Consider the following 20467-nt stretch of genomic DNA (forward strand, 5'->3'; position numbering starts at 1 on the left):
CGCTTTAACTTTTACCGCGGCAGCTCCGGCTTTTTAACATTGTTTCCCTGACATGAGATGAGGCCAGTTTGTCAACACATGTTTCGTCCCACACACGGGCCCGTCGTTTCCAGTGAACCAATGTCAGTATTTGTATTTATTTAAGACTTTAAAAAAAATAAACAAACATTTACTAATATTTTATGTTTTTATTTATTTTTTCTGTTTTTCGAATATTTCAAATTTTTTAACGACGCGTTAAGATGCATCTTGCGAGCCGGCAAGGCGGGGGCGGCTCGTGCAGAATATTCTTTCCGACATTCGCCCTCCCGGAAATATAAATAAAAATATTATGTTACGAGTAATAGATATAAAGTATAGAATACACTAAAATGAATCCTAATAAAATTATTCGATATCCTCTTTATTGCGTTTACTCTTAGTTATCGATATATAATAATAATACTATGTTGTTTGTAATATATTATTATTGCTATGTAATATATGTAGAGGAATAATGCCGAATCCTTCTTATAATAAGAATCAAGGAGAGGAGAGCTTTGTTCAGTCGTGAGTGTGATATTACGGTCCGATACGTGACGTGATATGTCAAGATAATAGATCTATTGATATTTAATGAATGTCCAAACATATCACTCTATGTATATAGTGTGAGGATAGGGCTTTGTTCATTGGTTACCTCGTTTGTTTAATGGCTACACACACATATATATATATGTGTGTGTGTGTGTGTAAAAAAATACAATAACATCGTTAATGGCTCTTTAGCGATGTTAGATTTCTAATAAATCTTTAAAGATACCTTAAATTACCATTCTTTATTGTAATGCCCGCCTTCTTATTTGAATAAAAAAAATAAGGAAAGACATACTCATTAAACTTATACTCATACTTGTTAAACGACCCCTCCAGGGACGCTTAAAACAAACATAAAACTAAAAATGCAGAACTCTCCTCTCGGTTGGTTTACCGCAAGATGTTTCAGCAGTCATTAGCACTAATTTATTAAGCAGTGTTGCCATAAAATGCTTTTTTTCACCAACATTAATTTCCCTCTTCGATAAATTAATCGCAACCTTAACACGAAACTGTGAACAGTTTTCCTAACTTTTTAACCCATAAATTGGGGTATAAAAGATTCAAACTTTTACATTTATCAGATCTGCACGGACCGTGACTATAAAATTTTAACTTCGCAATTTTGAGACAACTAAAACCTTTAAAAAGAATTTCCATACTCCATTACTTCATAAATGTAGATAAAAATTCGAATACGCATTTCATACGCATAAAAAGCGCAGCGCCACCAAAATTTCAGATGTTACCCGCGCGTCCCTTATTGCTATACTTACTGTCTACAATAACTGGCAATATTCTATTTAATTTTTTAGTTTTATATTACAGTACATTACAGTAACAGCCTGTTAATATCCCACTGTTGAGCTAAGGCCTCCTCTCCCTTTTGAGGAGAAGGTTCAGAGCTTATTCCAGCACGCTACTCCAATGCGAATTGGTAGAATACACATGTGGCATAATTTCAATGAAATTAGACACATGCAGGTCTCCTCACGATGTCTTCCTTCACCGTTAAGCACGAGATGAATTATAAACACAAATATTAGTAGTGTTATATATATGTTGCAAATTATTCTTAAGAATATGACATAGTTTTTTGTTACTATAATACGATGACTAATAGAAAGCGCTGGCGCTCAACACGACGCAGCGACTGATTTTGCCGAAAGAAAATGTAGTAAGCGCCAAAAGCCTTTTATCGAAATTCCAGGTCTAGATTCATTGAATATAATTATGTATTCAATTTTTTTCCTGAACGATTTTTTTCTCCTATTTTTAAACAGTTCAACTAAAGGTATTAAATTACAAATTGAAGCATGCGGGACACGAAAACTTGCGCTCCGACCAATTAAGTGTGTAGCCATCTTTGAACCATTTGAGGTCTTATATGAGTTAATAAAAGCGATTATTTGGTATATAAGTTTTGTTGCCATTTCAAGTCGCAACGGAAAAGTTTATCTGTGGTTGTACCGAATTTCGCAGCCTACTTGGAAAGTCATCTTGTTGTCAAAACAAATAACTTTGTTAACACTTTCGTAGAACGGAAGTTGCAAGTGACAGATGTCGATACAACTTCGTAACTTGTGTTTTGACGGCACTTCACTTGACGTAGCTAGTTTGTTTTCATAACGAAAGACATGTTTTTGGGCAACGTACGTATAAGGTAAGTTTTTGCCGCTTTTCGAGTGTATTTTGTGTTGAGTCGCTCTGTTAATTTCGAATTTTTATATACATATATATTGACATCTACGTAGCTACTATATATATTACATATAATTTTATAAATTATGTATATCGAAGAAGAACCATTCTCCTCGTTCTGTAGACTCAGAGGTTTAGTGATCGTTTTTTGGATTAAATGCGAGAACATAACAAAGTATAATTAAATTGATTTTACAAATATCACTTCACAGTTCTTGTCGACTTAAAGTTACTTTACCAATAAAATAAACAATCATCAACAATTAAAATAATCACACAACACACACCAAAACAATTATTCCATCCCCCAAATGATCCAAACCGATCCCGCGTCTTTTTAGAATTCCCGCCAAAAACATGTAAAGATGGCGCCTCGACTCCGCTCGAGGCTGACCTCTACTCTGATACAATATAGAATAAAAATGTAAGATTTTAAACAATATAAAAATTATAACAAATAAAATGAAATGTAAAGATACAAACAAAATATAAACTATTTAAATTGTAAAGAATCTGTAACTTGCGTATTACAACCAACAATCTACTCCATTCCATCTCTTCCTCCGACATATGAAATACTTAATTTTGTCTTTGTATTAACAGCCGTGGACCCCGTGCTGCAGTGACAATTATGATTAATTAAAGTTTTATATGGAATTGTTTTTAAATACATCTCACGAACGCACTGTTAATACATCTTAGGTTATTTACATTCGGCGCCGCAATGGCGTTTGCTATGCAAACACGTACATGCGACATGTACATGTTTGCATTTTTAAATACCTGCATATGGTATACCGATTCGTCGCCGGTATGTTGGTAGTGCCGCTCCTTTTTCAGCACCGTATATAAATAGCCTCACTCCACATCTTATTTACAGGAATGCTCGATTTAAAATATTATGCAATACTCCCAATTTTCTCAAATATTGACATAATGTTAAACATATAAATAAACAACATAAAAACAATATAATCTCTATAGCTGACCTGTGAGTTTAGACGGATGCATCTAATTCGAGTCGAAGTGAATTCTATCGTCTTTCGTACGTGATCCTTTGATCACTTGTCAAATTGACATATTAAAAAATTATACGAGTGCAGTCGAATCAACTTGCAGTAGTTTTTGCGTTTGTAGTAGTGACTTTGTTTTTTATTTTATAAGTAGGTTTCACGTTAAACGTGATTTTCATTCATAAACTTCTTTAATTCCAGACATTCTGCAAACATAGGCAATACACATTTACCCTGAAATTTCTTATCCTCTTTAATAGCATGTAGACAAAAATTTCCTTGTCCTTATAGCATTCATGTTCACTGAGATATTGTTTTGCGACGTATGTTTTCACTATTTGCCATATATTTTGTATGGGATTAAATTCAGGGTGCTTAAATTCAAATTAACATTTTAATAAGAATAATGAATGAACTAAATCAAGCAATGAACTAATTAGAAAGAAAAAATATTCAACAAAACGACATGACACTTCTAACGTTAATTAATTCGACCCAGGTGGTAGCAAACGGTTTTTTTTTCGGTTTTAATTACTGTGTATATTATGCTAATAGTATAATAAAAAGGTAAAAAACATCTCCAAACTGATTTATCTGTAATTAAGTATTATGTATGTATTCAATACATCATGGCGTTTTGTACAAACAAAAATGTCAGTCGAAAAACAATTTTGTCAGTCGATTTGTTTTCTACATCCGCTTAAACTACAAGTAACTTAAAATCCATATCTATCGGATTTTTGAATGTGAAAATAGAGAACAAAGTTTACTTTTCTATTATATTAGCATAGATATGATGAAACTTTGCACCTTTACAAATAATGGTTGCGAGAGATAGCACGTCAGGATCATGATTTACACTTAGTGTGTCAAATGGCGCCGTACCCTTGTCTGAATCTCTGCCTCACATGAAACCTGTAGCCCGGAAATTCTCTATTCCTTTATACGGCAATTTTTCTATCTCCTTAAAGGGCCATTCATAAAATATTTCCAATTGATATACGAGTTACCCGGCTCGTTGTGTATCTAATCAATTCATAGGAAACTGAACCTTAAAATATAGAACTAAAGTTCATATTTATTAATGCGTGCAATGAATTTGATCTACAATCTACATTTAGGTAGAAAGCTCAGCTATGTACTAAGTAAATTTATTTACATTTCAAACGCGCGTTTGATGACGTACCTGGCAATCGAGGCGCGTTTCAGAGTTTACACTGTTTGTGGAAAAATTACCTTTTACATGGAACGTATGCTTATTGCGTCATTTTCCATACTTTGTTCATGCCATGAATGTCTAGTAAATAAATTAGACGTATAAAAAAGTAACGACCTGTAAATTTCTGACTGTTAGGCGAAGGCGTCCATTTATGGAGGTTTGGATTATTTCACCACACTGCTCCAATGCTAGTTGTGGACATGTGGAAGATTTTCACCCGACAGAAACACTCTTCACGATATTTTCCTTCAGCTCCGAGTAGGATATGAATTACTATAAACGCTCATGAAAATTTAAATGGGTTTGAACCACTAATCTTTAGTTAAGATTCACGATTCTAAATTTCTTTAAAAAAACGGCGATAGCATATACATATATTTTATACATAACTTAAATAATATATAATAAAAGCTAGGCTTAAAACGATACAAAATTCTCTTTCTCTCTTATTCCAACAAAGTTCATAATATAATATACATGTAATGTACATAGGACCTTATTGTTCGAGAATATATTCACCACTTCTCATGTCAAAGGTTGTGCTTGTTTGTACTCAAAACAAATTTCAGCGTATAGCGAAAATTTCGTCGCGCGCAAACATGTCAAGTTTTAAAACAAATATTTAGCCAGCCTCGTCGACATGATATTTATTAAAGGATTTAATTGTTTCGGTCAATGATGTCCCTCACAAAACCTAACATTATAAAAGTTAGTCGGTCTACTATGCTTTCACGTCTAAACCACTGTACCAATTTTGATGAAATTTGGTATGACGCAATTTTTGACTTAAGGAAATCCCAAGAAAGAACATAGGATACTTTTTTGATACATCTGCTACTCCCAAAACGCGGGCGAAGCCACGGATGAAAACTTGTTATTAATAAAATAAATTTTATGAAATTTCTTGTTGGACTTTATTGTAATGAATAAAAGCGGTAAGTGGCTATTGTAGGTAAATACTAATTTACACATACCAGTTATTAATATCCTGGGTCATTTTTCATACACGGCCATCTGATCCCAAATTAAGCTTGTACAGAGCTTGTACTATGAAAACCAGACAACTGATACACTACATATACTATTTTTCTTTTGTAAATACATACTTATATAGATATTTACACCCAGACTAAGGACAAACAGACATGTTCGTGCACACAAATATCTGTCCTGGGTGGGAATCGAACCACCACCACCTTCGGCGTGAAAGGCAAGCATCCATCAACTACGCCAACCGGCTCAATTATTAAGTATTATTTTGTAGGTAAAAAGAATTATTAAATATTGATTTCTCATGAACTATATTAGCAACGAAAACAAAATGATTGTATACAACTATTTAATATAAAAGAATTTTTATATATCTAATAACCGACTACAGCACATCCAAAGAGAGTAATATTGAATGCAAAGCAATTACAACCACTTCATATACGCAGAGTGTAATGTACTCCCTGAAAGCCTACGACAAGTCTTAAAATTTTTCTCTCATAAAATTAAAATCATAATACATTCATCGTACAGTCCGAAAATGTATGGAAAAATCATTTAATCCACACAGTTGGGGGTTCTTTTATGATTTTTATTTTCGTTATTTTAATTTTATTATTATTTAAATAGATTTTATATTTTGTTTTGTAATATGTACTTAAGTTCCTATTTGCACAACATAGTCTTAATAACCATTGTTTACGTTTTTTTATAATTTCTATGTTAATTTATTGAGTACCGAGTTACGAGTACATTACACACGTATGTGTATATTCTTTATTGGAGATCCTTAATAAATAAATAAATATTAAAACAATCAATACAAATGTATTCATTTCCGTAGATACACTAGTAGCAAAATAATTATTGCCAGGTTATTATATATATGGATGCTATAAGAAGGATTGTGAACGAGGCGTGATTTAGGAGTTACCATTGGCTTGCTAGTTATGAATCAAAAGGCTATGAATTATGTAGTATGATAAATGTTTGGACATTACAGATAAAAGTGTTTCTGTAAAAATGTAAACATAATAATCATAACATTTCCATAAGTCGGTTGACAATATTACACGGGTGAGTAATGAAGCGAGTTCTCACAGGATAGCACTATAATATAAAAAATAATGCATGGAAGGGGTAATAAAATGCAGCCACATCCAACTACTAAATTCAATCAAAATAATAGAAATGCCCACGGAGAGCACTGCTTTTTGATAAAAGAAAAAATCCTTAAAAGTTACTAATAAACAAGACGAGGGATTTTTTTATAGTATAAGTAGGTGGACGAGCTAATAAGCCACCTGATGGTAAGTGGCACATTGGCATTGTAAGAAATGTTAACCATCGCTTACATCGCCAATGCACCACCAACCTTGGGAACTAAGATGACATGTCTTGTGTCTGTAACTACACTGGTTCACTCATCCTTCAAACCGGAACACAACAATACCAAGTACTACTGTTTTGCGGTAGAATATCTGATGAGTGAATGGTACCTACTCAGACGAGCTTGCACAAAGCCCTACCACCATTAAAATATTATGCCGTTAAACCCGACCCTGTTATTGTTACGGAAAACAAAAGCTACAAATATTAATTGGGGACAAGCTACGCTCAATAAAGTTTTAGTATAATACTGATGTAAATAGGCTTGGTAGCTATTATGGAGGTTTTATATAAATAAAACAACATAGAAGTTCGTATATAATATAAATATCATAAAATAGAAGGTGAAGGAAGAGCTCTCATATGTTATGAAATGACAAACGATCAAGTCTTGTCGCTATGAGAGCAATTTCTTACAGACAACCTTTTTTTTTTTTTTTTTTTTATAGAAAAGGAAGGCGGACGAGCATATGGGCCACCTGATGGTAAGTGGTCACCAACGCTCTTAGACATTGGCATTGTAAGAAATGTCAACCATCGCTTACATATCCAATGCGCCACCAACCTTGGGAACTAAGATTTTATGTCCCTTGTGCCTGTAATTACACTGGCTCACTCACCCTTCAAACCGGAACACAACAATATCAAGTATTGCTGTTTTGCGGTAGAATATCTGATGAGTGGGTGGTACCTACCCAGACGAGCTTGCACAAAGCCCTACCACCAGTATGCCTTTACGTAAAAGACGCGCGCGTACCAACTGTTTATGTCCTAAACAGTTGCTAAATGTTAGTAGGATAAATATTCTATTTTAATTAATTAATTCAATAATATTAAGCCATTAGTTTGAAATATAAAATTCTTAATCTTGTTATAAATACGACTTTGTACTATTAAAAGGAAACTTTATGTATTCTATTTAAAAAAATCCAATAAGACGATTGTAGTAACAGATGGCGTCTTTTAAAAAGAAATTTAATAAAAAACATTCTTAATTCTGTTCCATGAGTTAAAGCTTTAATGATCAGATAATGAATACCTTTGAGATATGAAGATAACTATTGCCTTCAAAGATAAAAGATTAAAGGACCCATGAAAAACCAAAGAAATTTTGTGCTAGACACATCACCCTTACTTATATACAAAAAATTACAGACACATAACGCAGCAAAATCTCTTTTTTTAAATAAATTATAAAGTAAAATTCAAATAAGAAGCAACTAAAGCAAAGCGCCGTAAAGTAAACAGCCTGTGAATGTCCCACTGCTTGGCTAAGGTCTCCTCTCTTTTTTTGGAAAACCCACATTCAGCGTGGTGGAATAAAGCGAATAAGCGTGGCATTAAATAATAAACCGGTAACCCAAAAGAGTGGTTCTAAATATTTTTTAAAGTAAATAAAGTATTATAAAATTATCGAATTAATATTTTGTTAATTAAATACTTCTAGCGTTTTAATATCTGCGTACCGTTCTTGATTTGCAATGCATACAGCCATGTATGCATTAATTACCGCTTGTCATTGTACATACGTAACTTCACCCCGTTCCTCGTTACGTCATAATACGCGTGCAATAAAAGAAGATTGAAGTGTAAATAACATATACATTCGTCCCTCATTTGTTTAACAAAAGAGTTTTTATTGAATACATTTTATATATTTACTTAGTATCGAAGGATTTTCAGCTTAATACATTTGCACGTGTAAATGAAAAAACATAAATATATATTTTTAATCATACACAATAACATACGGATGATATGTAGTATTTTGTTATTAAAGCTAATATGTAAAGACGTACATTAAATTGTGAAGGATTGTAATGTATGTGATCTTATTATTGACGGGCCGGTTGGCCTGGTTGGTAGATAGTTCGTCACGGTAGCAAGCGAAAGCAATCCGTGGCGCTCCTCGTTAAGACGGAAAGGGTACCGCTGGTTTTTTAGTGGGTATTTCGATTTTCGGGGCGCACTCGGCGCCTTGGACACCGGCGAGCCCCACATACCCCCCCATTTTTCCCGTGGGGGAAACGCGTAACGCTTTTTTCCTGCGTTAAAAAAAATATGGTTGGTAGAGTTGGTAGTCTTTTACGCCGAAGGTTGTGGGTTCGATTCTCACCCAGGACAGACATTTGTGTGCATGAACATGTCTGTTTGTCTTGAGTCTGGGTGTAATTATCTATATAAGTATGTATTTACAAAAGAAAAACTAGTATATGTAGTATATCAGTTGTCTGGTTTCCATAGTACAAGCTCTGCTTAGTTTGGGATCAGATGGCCGTGTGTGAATAATGTCCCAGGATATTATTATTATAAGTTATATGTCTTAAACGCTATATATCTTGAACTCTTAATACAAAATATTTAACATTGACTTTTTCTGTTTACAGGCAAACATGGAAACAGTAACAACACCTTTGCTTGAAGACCTTTAGTGAGGACAATGGGACATTTTCATAGAGCTCCTTCCTTATATACTTTTCAGAAACAGGTAATGATTTATTAGAAACTAATATATTGTAATATTACAAATGCTTATTGCTTGACAAATATATATTACTATTTTAAACCGAAAAGAAACATCCAGAGGAGAATCAGCTAATAAAAGTTACAAGAAGCAGAAAGATAGCAGGAGAACAATTAACAATTAGCAAAGCCCTGGGACATTGGTAGTGTTACTTTCTTTCTTTTGAATGTATATATCCAAAATCCCTACCACAACCAAATTACGTAGACTTAAACTTCTTGCAATAAATAACGTCCAGTTTTAACTCAGCAAGATAAATGTTTACTAAAGTTAGCGAAAACCAGCGCCTTTTAAATATAACTGCTGCGAACTGCTGACTGCGAACCATTTTTCATGGCTCAGTGATCCAAATTTCCCTGGAGTGCTTTTAAGCAAAAAATATATATCATCTTACTTATGTTTGTACACAAAATATTAGATCCTTTTTTGATATTCATTGCTTTTATGAAATTTTTTAATGAAGATGGTCAGTTTTTCATTCGCTAAAATCCCGACAAATGTATGCTAAAATTGTAGCTCGTAGTTAGGTACGTAAATAATGTACGTACGTACGTACGTAAATAATACTTTTGTTAGTTTTGTTACAACCTTTAGTGCACTAAAACGTTATGATTGCATTTTATAGGTTGTATTTTCATGTAAAATCTAATTTACTTAATCTACAGTAATTACTTTGTTAATAACGTTTTTAATAACCTTTTTAACTGGCTTTTTATTATTATTACATTTGGAATTCTTGTTTCTTATTAAAGTGCATTTTTAACAGCCTTTCAGCAATTTTACTTATATTTAAAAAAAACTGCCTGTTTATATTTCCTTTATAGATAGTACTTGGGTGATGAACAATTTGAGGTTACGATTTGATACATATAGCTCATGCTTCCCAGCAATATGTTTTGAATTTAATTCAAATATTTGTACCAAACTTCAGCGTTTATTATTGATTTGTAATCAAGTTGGACCAATTGATGATAATTGATTTTTAACAAGAGACAATGGTATTTGGCTATAGAAATATTTGTAAGAGTGAGTTCACAGATTTCAAACACCATTGCCGTACTACTATTATGATATAATAAATCTTTAGCCATATAGTCAAACAAATCAGGTTTTAACAAAAAGTTTATTTAATGTCAGAAGTCGAATCGCGCGCTCGCGCACCGCATGCGTTGATGGGCGCAGCTGCAGGCGGCGGGCGGGCGGCGCGGGCGCTCCGCCTGCTGCTACTGCTGGTGCTGGCGCTCGCCGCGGTCGAGTACTTATTCGGATCCATCCTCGACGCCTCGCCACTCCGAACCTACCTCTACACACCACTGCATAACGCAACGCAATCCACTCTTAAGTGAGAACTTTAAATATTTAAAGATTTTATTACAAAATTGTTACTCTTGTGATGATTAAAACCAGTTATTTTTTTTTAATTTAATTAGAATTATTATGATTTTTGCACGTTTGTAACTCATTACCACATCTTTTACAGAACTAGTGATAAAACATTGCAAAATTGGCCTAAAAAACTAACTCCATCTGCTGCGATAGAGAACTCCGTGAAGAATTCTTCCCTAAAAGTTTACTTTTCTAACAGTACGAATAAAAACAATTCAAGCAGAGAAATATCGAATATGACGCGCCAAAATGTATCAGAAGATTTTAGCACACCACTCTTAATTACTAAAATAATGGAAGGAATTAAAAATCTGGTCACGACAGAAGATGGCGAACTTAAAGTCTCTGAACCTTCTTTACCTCTTTGTGATGAAATGCCGCCTGATTTGGGTACTTATTTACTTTAAATATATTGTTTATGTTACGTACTTATCTATGTTTAAATGTGTTATGTAATACCCAATAATAATTAAGCGATTATTTACAAAAAAAAACGTTAATGTCAATTCAGTCATTCATTTTACTAGCTGTTGTTAAAATTTTTCACTGGCAACTTACCAAATTGGAAAAGAGGATGATTGTAAAAAAAATATTTTATTATTTTCTTTTAGGTCCAATATCGGTAAACAAAACTGAGATAGAATTGGATTGGGTCGAAAAAAGATATCCCGAAGTACAACTTGGAGGATATTATTCGCCACCAAACTGCACAGCAAGACATAAAGTTGCTATTATTGTCCCTTACAGGTAAAAAAAAAATATATTAAAACATATCACAGGGATCTAGCAAAAAGGTCGCGGGTGAAACAAACCTACTGTATCTTTAGAAATTTATACCAAATTACTATTCCACTAGTAGTAGTAGCAGATTTCGGGGGAAATTCTAAGAAAATATCCGTAATTTGCGCATTGTAGTGGATTATTATCTGTGGCACACAGTTGTGGCATTCAATGGCTGTTATAATATTATTGTCATCGATGTTGCATATAATATTCAAGTAATATTTCGCAAGCAATAAACTCAACACAATATTGTAAGATGTAATCCGCTTTACGAGCTATTGTTTATATTCAAAAGTAATTCTAAACTCGGGTATGATAGATTAAAATGAAATTCAATTACACTATGTCTAAAGGAAAATAGATTTATCTTTTAAAACAAAGATAAGAAGCAGGGATAAACGCGATTTTGCATTGAATTTCTAAAACCAATTCTCACACTTCTCCGTGTCTAAGTGAAAGCGAGGGTCGTGATATTTATGTTATCTGGCCAATAAGCAATCTTCATAAACGCCAAGCCAGCGTTTATCTTACCTTGGGAACTTCTTTGACGCGACTTTTTCCCTTTATACCTGTTGAAGTGAATCATAATTTTTGGATGAATTTAAAATATCGGGCATCTAAACTCTTATATAACGTATTGTATATTATTGTTTGCATGAAATTTGAAGTTATAAGATACTTGGGATAATAATTTAAAATTTTATCAAAATTTTATATGGTTAATTAAAAGTTTTATGCCTATATCTGCAGAGATCGTCAGCAACATTTGGCGATATTCCTGAACCACATGCATCCGTTTCTGATGAAGCAGCAAATCGAATATGGAATATTTATCGTTGAACAGGAAGGTAAAAACGGTTTACTAATATTATTAATATCTAATTAATTGTATTTAATGCTGCGTTCATAGTATGAGTTCATACATGCCTTTTCGATACAGCTATACTGAGCTGGCTCTTACTCGACACCTTTTCTTGATTTAAGTTATTGCAACTAATGTTATTTTACTATTTAATTTAATTTATAGTTACAATTATAAGTAAAATAAAGATTTATGGAGTTCTATGACAATACTTAATTCCTTCTTCGATTTTTATATTCTGATGAGAAAACTTCTGAAAGTAAGCTGTTCAAGCTGTTTTATGTAATTTTAGGAACAAGCGACTTCAATCGTGCCAAGCTGATGAATGTGGGGTTCGTGGAGAGCCAAAAGCAAAAACCGGATGGTTGGCAATGCTTCATCTTTCACGATATAGACTTGTTGCCACTAGACTCTAGAAATCTGTATTCTTGCCCACGACAGCCTAGACACATGTCCGCTTCTATTGATAAATTAAAGTTTAAGTAAGTATCTTTAAATTTGTGATATTTCTTAAATCTTATGTTTGAATCCATAATATAAATCATGTCATATCATAAAACAAGTTTTTACTACCTATTTGTTTTTCCCCAAATGGAGTCAAACCTTTTTAAACGTAGCACAGATTGAAGTAAAGTTGTTTTTCTTAAAATAACCGTGTATATTGTTTGTTGGACTGATAGTACAGTTAATTGATTAAAAATAAATTTCAGGTTACCATATGAGGACATTTTCGGCGGTGTCTCCGCCATGACTTTAGAGCAATTCACCAAAGTGAATGGTTTCTCGAATAAGTACTGGGGCTGGGGTGGGGAGGATGACGATATGTTTTATAGGTAAGTGTAGCATCATTAACTTCTTTCTCTTCTTCATCTTCTGTTTGCTTCGTTCACCATCCATTACCACCTCCAAGGTCCTGGGAACAAACCCTGGGTGACCATAAAAAAAAAAAATTAATAATAGACCGAAGTTTGATAATTGTCACTAATTACACTCCCGTGCCTCAAATGAATGTAAGTCCATTAATCCTGTGACTGAACTATTTTCGTGTCGGATTATGTCGTCAACGGATTATGAGAGTAAAATAATAGTGAGTGCACTTGAATTTGCACGCATAATCGTGCCTTATAATATGTCCTACGCAGAGGACTTAGTCTCCCTTGAGAATAACCGCCGTGGTCGAAAGCAATCAAGACGACATCATCATCGAACCCTTGGGATTGCATCCTACTTGTATATTCTATTTCTTTTATTTTATCGTTGGCGACTCTTTCAATACATTATTGAATAGGTAAATTTTCTTACAATTCCAATGTTTATTTTTTTTGGGATCACTTTCTATCTGATTGTTGACTGCCTTATAATTAGAAATAAAAATAATATATCTATAGGGGGTAAATATTTGTTTGTACTAATGTAATAACTACTGTACCTTAAAATATTTTGCAAATTTATTTAAATCTATTTTTTCTAAACTATCCGCCTGATTGGCTTGAAATTAGACCCAGTTACTCCTTCCGTGACGTAGACGCTTACTAAGAACGCATTTTACACAAATCCTATCCAAAATATATTTTTCTTCTTATCTACCCATGCGAAGCCGGGACGATATGCTAGTATAATATATTCGCCAAGTGCCTATATGAATAAATGTATATTTATAATTTTGATTTGTTTGTTTTCAGGTTAAAAAAGATGAATTACCACATAGCAAGGTACAAGATGTCAATTGCGCGTTACGCTATGTTAGATCATAAGAAATCCGCACCAAATCCTAAAAGGTAAGCTATCGTATACATGATAATAACTCTAGCTTTGTAAGAAATCTCTGCAACCCACCTACCTATTGCTTCGAAGAGGATACTTCTTAATTAAACTTTTAACTCTTAAGCGTGTGATTTAATTATGGAAACTTTAACTTAACAAAATATTTTCTGAGTTGATATTTTGATCTAAAGTGAATTTTAGAAGGAAGCCTCATCTCCGCAGAATACTTATTTAGATAATTTAGACAACTAGCTAATATTAATACAGCTCGATTAAACAACTGTGTCTTACCGATTCGTATTTGTATAATTGGGTTTAAAATGATAATAACAATTCAAACAGTTTCCTTGAAAATTGTATTTAATATATATTTTTTTTATTTAGATACCAACTCCTGTCGCAGACTAGTAAAACATTCCAGAAGGATGGTCTTTCGACGCTCGAGTACGAGTTAGTGCGCGTCACACGGCGCCACCTCTACACGCATGTCGTGACCAACATTGACGAACGCAGCTGACGGACGTATCTCGCCAAACTGCTGTTTGGCGATAGGTAACACCCATACGCCTTTCGAAATAGCTGCAGATTTATAAAACACCCCTTATTATTACGTGTTTTTTTTAAGATTATACGAATTTTTTTTTTTTTTTTTGATTCTGTGTTTGATATTATTAAGTTTAACCATGGATAATAACAACTTTAATCGTTTTAAGTTAATTTATTCTATTATTTTGCATTTTTTATCATTCGATTAATTATTAAAGGAAGTATTTTATTATTGTTGATTAGTTTGGATAAAATTTGCAGATATATCGGAATAAACTTTGTTTAGAGTATGTGGTTACCCAGAGTTGTTATGATCTCCTTGGAAATGAATCGATTACTAATTATAAATGTTCCTTCGACGTCTAGTGAAAAGTTTGTCAGTTAGTAAATATTCCGTAAGCTATTGTAAGATTATTTTTTCTTTTTTTTAATCATCTTCACGTAAAATAAATGTTGAAGGATCAAATTCGAAAACATGTTATTTGTATTATAAGTAGATAGGTAACTTGTATTCTTATAATATGACGTTTGAGCAACTATTTTTTTTCTTCTTATTCTGGCCCGCATATACGTTAGTTGAGCTCAAAATATTCTGCCAATGTCACGTATAATATAAAAACACATGAGATTCAAAATTCGATTTAAAATTTTTAATCTCAATTTTTTTTTACCTTATGATGATGAATAACAATTATGTAATACTACAGTTGAGCAATTATTGTCAACTGTCGATTCAATTTTTTTATACGATTTTAAGCAATGTAATAATTATTATATCATTTTTTCATGAGTTGTAATAGTAAAAGTTGGAAAAAAAATACAAATGTGGTATACATAAGTCTCTAGTTGCTCAAACGTAAACAAAACCATATTAATTAAGTAAATAATATACTATGATGTAATCAAAGTAAACGACTCCACTATAGTATACATAATATATTTGTGTAACTTTAAAGATCACTAGTCTTTTGTTTACGCGTTTATATTTTTAAGATCGGATTTTTAATATTTTGGCTCAGGACAATAAACAATTAAACAATTTTCAGTTTTATGTACTGTATCGATTTATTATATACTAAATAATATATAAATAACTGTCGTTTAAAAAAATCATAAACATCATCATCATCACAAACTGAGACAATACGGATGATAATTTAGGATATTTCCAACAAAACCTTTACTAATAAAGTAAAAATTATAATCACAATTTTATAGATATTTAGGGACATCACTAACCATAATTTAAAAACGATAATAAAAAGAAACCTATTAGGTATCTTTTGAAATTTATATTTAGTTTTATTATATGTCTAATCGTTTTTTTTTTAAATAAGCTTTGTCAAGACCTAACCATTTATAAAATCGAGATTATATTATTGTAGTAATTATGATAAAATGTAAAAACAGCTGACAACTAGGAATCTTCATAATGTAATTCTAAGAGGAATAGTTAATTGCCATTCGCGGCCTAAAAGTAAAAAGAAGTGAAGAAATTTTTTTTATACACAATTGATTCACCATAATTATGAAAGTAAACATTTTGATATTCATATCCATACAAAACTTATATACTTATATATGAAACGATGAATTAGGTGATTAAAACAACGGGGACTTTCGAATATAATTAACTATATGTGTATCAAGAATTGAGACTCAGGAAGGTGGTTGAGCACATTTTACGTTCAGTAATTAAATTTTATCCAAAAGTTTCCATCTTATTTGACATTTAATTTTGAAATTAAAAAAAAAAAACAAATTAAAAAAATAAATATTAAACAATGTGATACCTGTCAACTCGAATCTCTCGAATACGATAAATATTTTCTGAGAAGTTACAAAACATTTTAAACGGCTACTTTATCGCCATACCCACCAAATTATTCAATAGTAATGGTATAAATTATCTGTGTCGTTCTTAAAAGATATTTTGTTTTGAAAAGGAAATCTGATTGTAACGGATATAATTGACAAAATTCCACTTGAAACAAACTAAAACTTAAAAGGTGTGAGTTTTGCTGTAATACAATTATAATACCATATTATTTAAATTATCCAATTTAAAGATGCTGCTCTGTTCAATGTGTGAGATATTTATTTAAAAAAAAATAAAAATTAGTCTAAAAACATCGAATAATCGTCTATAACAAATGTGTATATCTTATAACAAAGCCAAACATAAGTTTTTTTTTAATAACTTCCTGTCAAGTGATGTATATGATATGGTTCTTTTTTTTAATCTAAGTTTATATTAGTGTACTTATTATAATTAGATATGTAAGTTTAAATGTAAATAGTTCCATGTTAAATAGATTTAGGCAAATAATTTTCGCTGATAACTAAATATAGTAAATAACTTCTGTATCTGAGTATCCCACAAATGCAGTTTAATTTTATTATTTTAGTCAAATCATTATTGTGATAAATGTGAGATTGTAACGATATTTTATTAGCATGCATATTCATTACATTTTAGTTTTAAGGGGCTTTTTAAATGTGATACGGAATTATTGTAACAATAACTATTGATAGAAAATTATTTATATCGTCAATGTACTCTCTTTATCCTTAGCGTCAATGTATGATTTAATTTGTTTTTGTGTTAATATGCTTATATTATATATAAAATGCGCTGTCTATACAAATGTTAAGCTTTTTCCATACGGCGACGTAAATTAAGCCGCCTCGCGTTGGTACCGCTTGATATCTAAGGGTTAATCTTACTGATTATGTAAATGCGTATGTACAATGAATGCAAAGCTAATATTGACTGAGACTTTTCGCCACTTTTGCGTCGCCGTGCGAACCTGCCTAAACTGCTAACAACTTCTCTGTTAAGACTTGCGATCGTAGTTTATGATTCGCACTGGTCAGCAATATTAGTGATATTGCTTATTTGCAATTGACATAGAGAATGGTCTATTAGATCTGAAACGGCCACACGATCGCTTTGTCTCTTTCGAAATTTCGACCCATATTTACAGTTTGATGAGCTGCGTACTGTCCATTCGTTTGTCTATGATCGTAATTAATTAAGTACTTATATTAAGATTCAAAATTGTCTTTATTTAATCACAGACAAAACTACAAAATCAGTTTACCTAATACGTATAAATGTCTTCTCCACGATCAATCGTGTGAGGTTGACAGAATTAAAAAATTTTGGCCAAAAGCAAAGAAACACGTCATAAAGACACCGGTTAAGTTTAAAAGAATCAGTTTATAGTTTTCTATCAATGGTTATTCTTCATGTAGGCCTATATGTATAATTACTAATTTTTTATATTACTCCACAACTAAAATGCTTTTAAAATGCTTTTATAGAAATTATATTTTGTACAATTAAAGTTGTTGTAGTGATTATAATCATTTCATTTAACTATGTTTGTGAAATCTTAAAATAATTAAGAAATGCTTCAGTTGGTATTAAATATATTTTTTAATAAAAAATTACGATATAAGAAAAAAAACATTATTTTTTTTTAGTTTAATCTGGAATATACGCAAAATTTGCTATTTAGGTAAGTAGTATGGCGTCCAAAAATTTTATTTTTTTAAAAGCTTTATCTATTAATTTATTTAGAAATTTTGTCATGATCTGATATCGTTATCAAGGGCAACAACACCTTTGAACAAAGGCTTTTAACCACAAGCGGATGGGTTTTGAAAAGTAATGAATAGATAAATAATATATCATTTTAAATTTCTTTATAAGTACATTTGAATCCAGTAGACTTTATTTTATAAAAAAACTTTTGCATTGCAGGTTTTTACATTTTTTTAATGAACTATTTTATATTGGAATAATAGAATGTATTTTCTTTTATATAAAATTGTCCATCTTATTTATATTAATTAAACAATGTATGTAGTAAAAAATGGAATATTAAAACTATTTTATTGTTCCTTTGTCAAAAAAGAAGCTTTAGAATATCTTTTCACTGTAGTTATATTGACATAGCATTTTATACATGCAAATTAATAACTAAGTCTTAAGTGTACAGACTTCGCTTAGCCATCCAAATATAATGTAGAAAAAAAAATAGACATTTTAGATAGACTTCAGTTACTTAAAATATAATGACGCATTAATTTCGTATAGTCTTTGTTTTTTTTATAAATATATTGTTTGTTTTCAAATATAATGCCTTGTTTTATTTTTTATTTTACCTACCGGAATACAATACTTTAATCATTTTTATGACGCTTTAAAAAAAGTAATCTACCTTATCGATATAGTTAATATAAATAATAAATTAATAGAAACTTATTATAAAAATGGCTCAACATAAAAAGTAAACGGGGCGCACAATCAATCAAATCAAAAGTGTAGTCAACGAAGTGAATCATTATTTGCGAAATTGTTGCGTTATCTTGTGTCGCATGCAATTATTCGAGGCGCGGATATGGATATATGAGAGATTTTTTCTGTTGTTTTAATGTTTTTTTTTTTTGAAAACGAATTGATTTAAAAAAATCTTAAAAAGATTCAAAAACTGAATGAACAGACATAAGAACGCAAAGCACCCCATAACTCATAATTATTTCGCTTTTTCTCTTCAGCTTTAGCATCATATTTTGTTTTTATTGACTTCAGCATATTGAATAATAGTAATATTTATAGTAATTTCATAGTATTTTTAACGACTTTCTTACATATTTAACGCACGCACATAGCGATGCCAACTTAATAAATCAGTGCGAAACGAGACAAATGCAAAAATTTTGGCAAGCTAACATAGAGTATAATATGAAATTGGTTTTCATACTTTTAAATAAATTTATATTTAAAAGCGTTCAAACCATTTTTCCAATTTCTTAATACTGAATACAATACTATTTTTAATCTACTTTAAGGCCAAAGGCCTTCCATCTACCGAGAGAACTGTGCCACCATGCTGCTTGAACGCGTGTGAACACATACGAGGTAGCATTTCATCTGACATATACTGGTTACCTCGCGACATTTTTCTTTACCGCCGAATATTTTTTTTCCTCTTTCGAATGCAGCTTTTTTAGCGTACCATACTTCACTGTAAAAGAGAGGCGCTTTGTTTTCTATTGCTCCAAGTTTTTACTTTAACCTTAGTTGTTTTATTAGGTCCTTATATATTAAATTGGCATTTTGTACGGGAGGAATATAAAGTCATTTTTTTTTTGTAAAATATATTTAATTATTCAAAGTATGTACCGTTGTTATCTATGCACTTTTACCATCTCATAGGTAGTTCATTGATCCCTTTACTAAAAACACCATGGGGACGAGAATCAATAAACTCTTTAAAGTGTGGTCTTGCGTTGTCGTGAAGCAGCAGTGGCCTAGAGCGATTGACCAATCTCGGTTTTTTAGCAGCTAGTTCTTCCTTCATGGTTTGCAGTTGCTGACAAAAGATATCTGCCGTAATCATTTGGCCAGATTTTAGAAAGCTGTAGTAAACGACACCGGCGTTAGTCCGCCAAACACTCACAAGTAACTTTTTCTGAGTCAATTTTCGGTTAGGGCAGGATTTGGCTGGGTATCCAGGGTTCAGCCATTGCGACGAGCGCTTCTGATTATGGTACAGTATTCACTTTTCATCACAAGTAATGATTCGATTTAAAATCCCTTCATTATTGTGTCGGTTGAGCAAAGTAACACAGCAGTCGACGCGTGTTTGCAAGTTCGATTCACTCAATTCATAAGTTCAAGTATCGTTCAAGTTTTTTTACTT

At 31.9% G+C, this 20467-nt stretch overlaps 1 protein-coding gene across 1 annotated transcript in view; it reads left to right on the plus strand.

The window, feature by feature from the left end:
* The window catches only part of LOC126771626 (beta-1,4-N-acetylgalactosaminyltransferase bre-4-like), a 181462-nt gene extending 164590 nt beyond the window's left edge, over positions 1-16872 (plus strand). The window contains exons 2-10 of the mRNA XM_050491615.1: positions 9276-9376; positions 10550-10754; positions 10893-11188; positions 11410-11545; positions 12332-12429; positions 12736-12925; positions 13154-13276; positions 14126-14221; positions 14592-16872. Coding sequence (XP_050347572.1) covers positions 10585-10754; positions 10893-11188; positions 11410-11545; positions 12332-12429; positions 12736-12925; positions 13154-13276; positions 14126-14221; positions 14592-14724 — 1242 coding nt within the window. The 5' untranslated portion in view covers positions 9276-9376; positions 10550-10584 and the 3' untranslated portion in view covers positions 14725-16872. The remainder of the gene's footprint in view (positions 1-9275; positions 9377-10549; positions 10755-10892; positions 11189-11409; positions 11546-12331; positions 12430-12735; positions 12926-13153; positions 13277-14125; positions 14222-14591) is intronic.
* The last annotated feature ends 3595 nt before the right edge of the window (positions 16873-20467 follow it).

The sequence above is a fragment of the Nymphalis io genome, chromosome 11 (assembly GCF_905147045.1).
Source record: "Nymphalis io chromosome 11, ilAglIoxx1.1, whole genome shotgun sequence".
Classification (NCBI taxonomy): domain Eukaryota; kingdom Metazoa; phylum Arthropoda; class Insecta; order Lepidoptera; family Nymphalidae; genus Nymphalis; species Nymphalis io.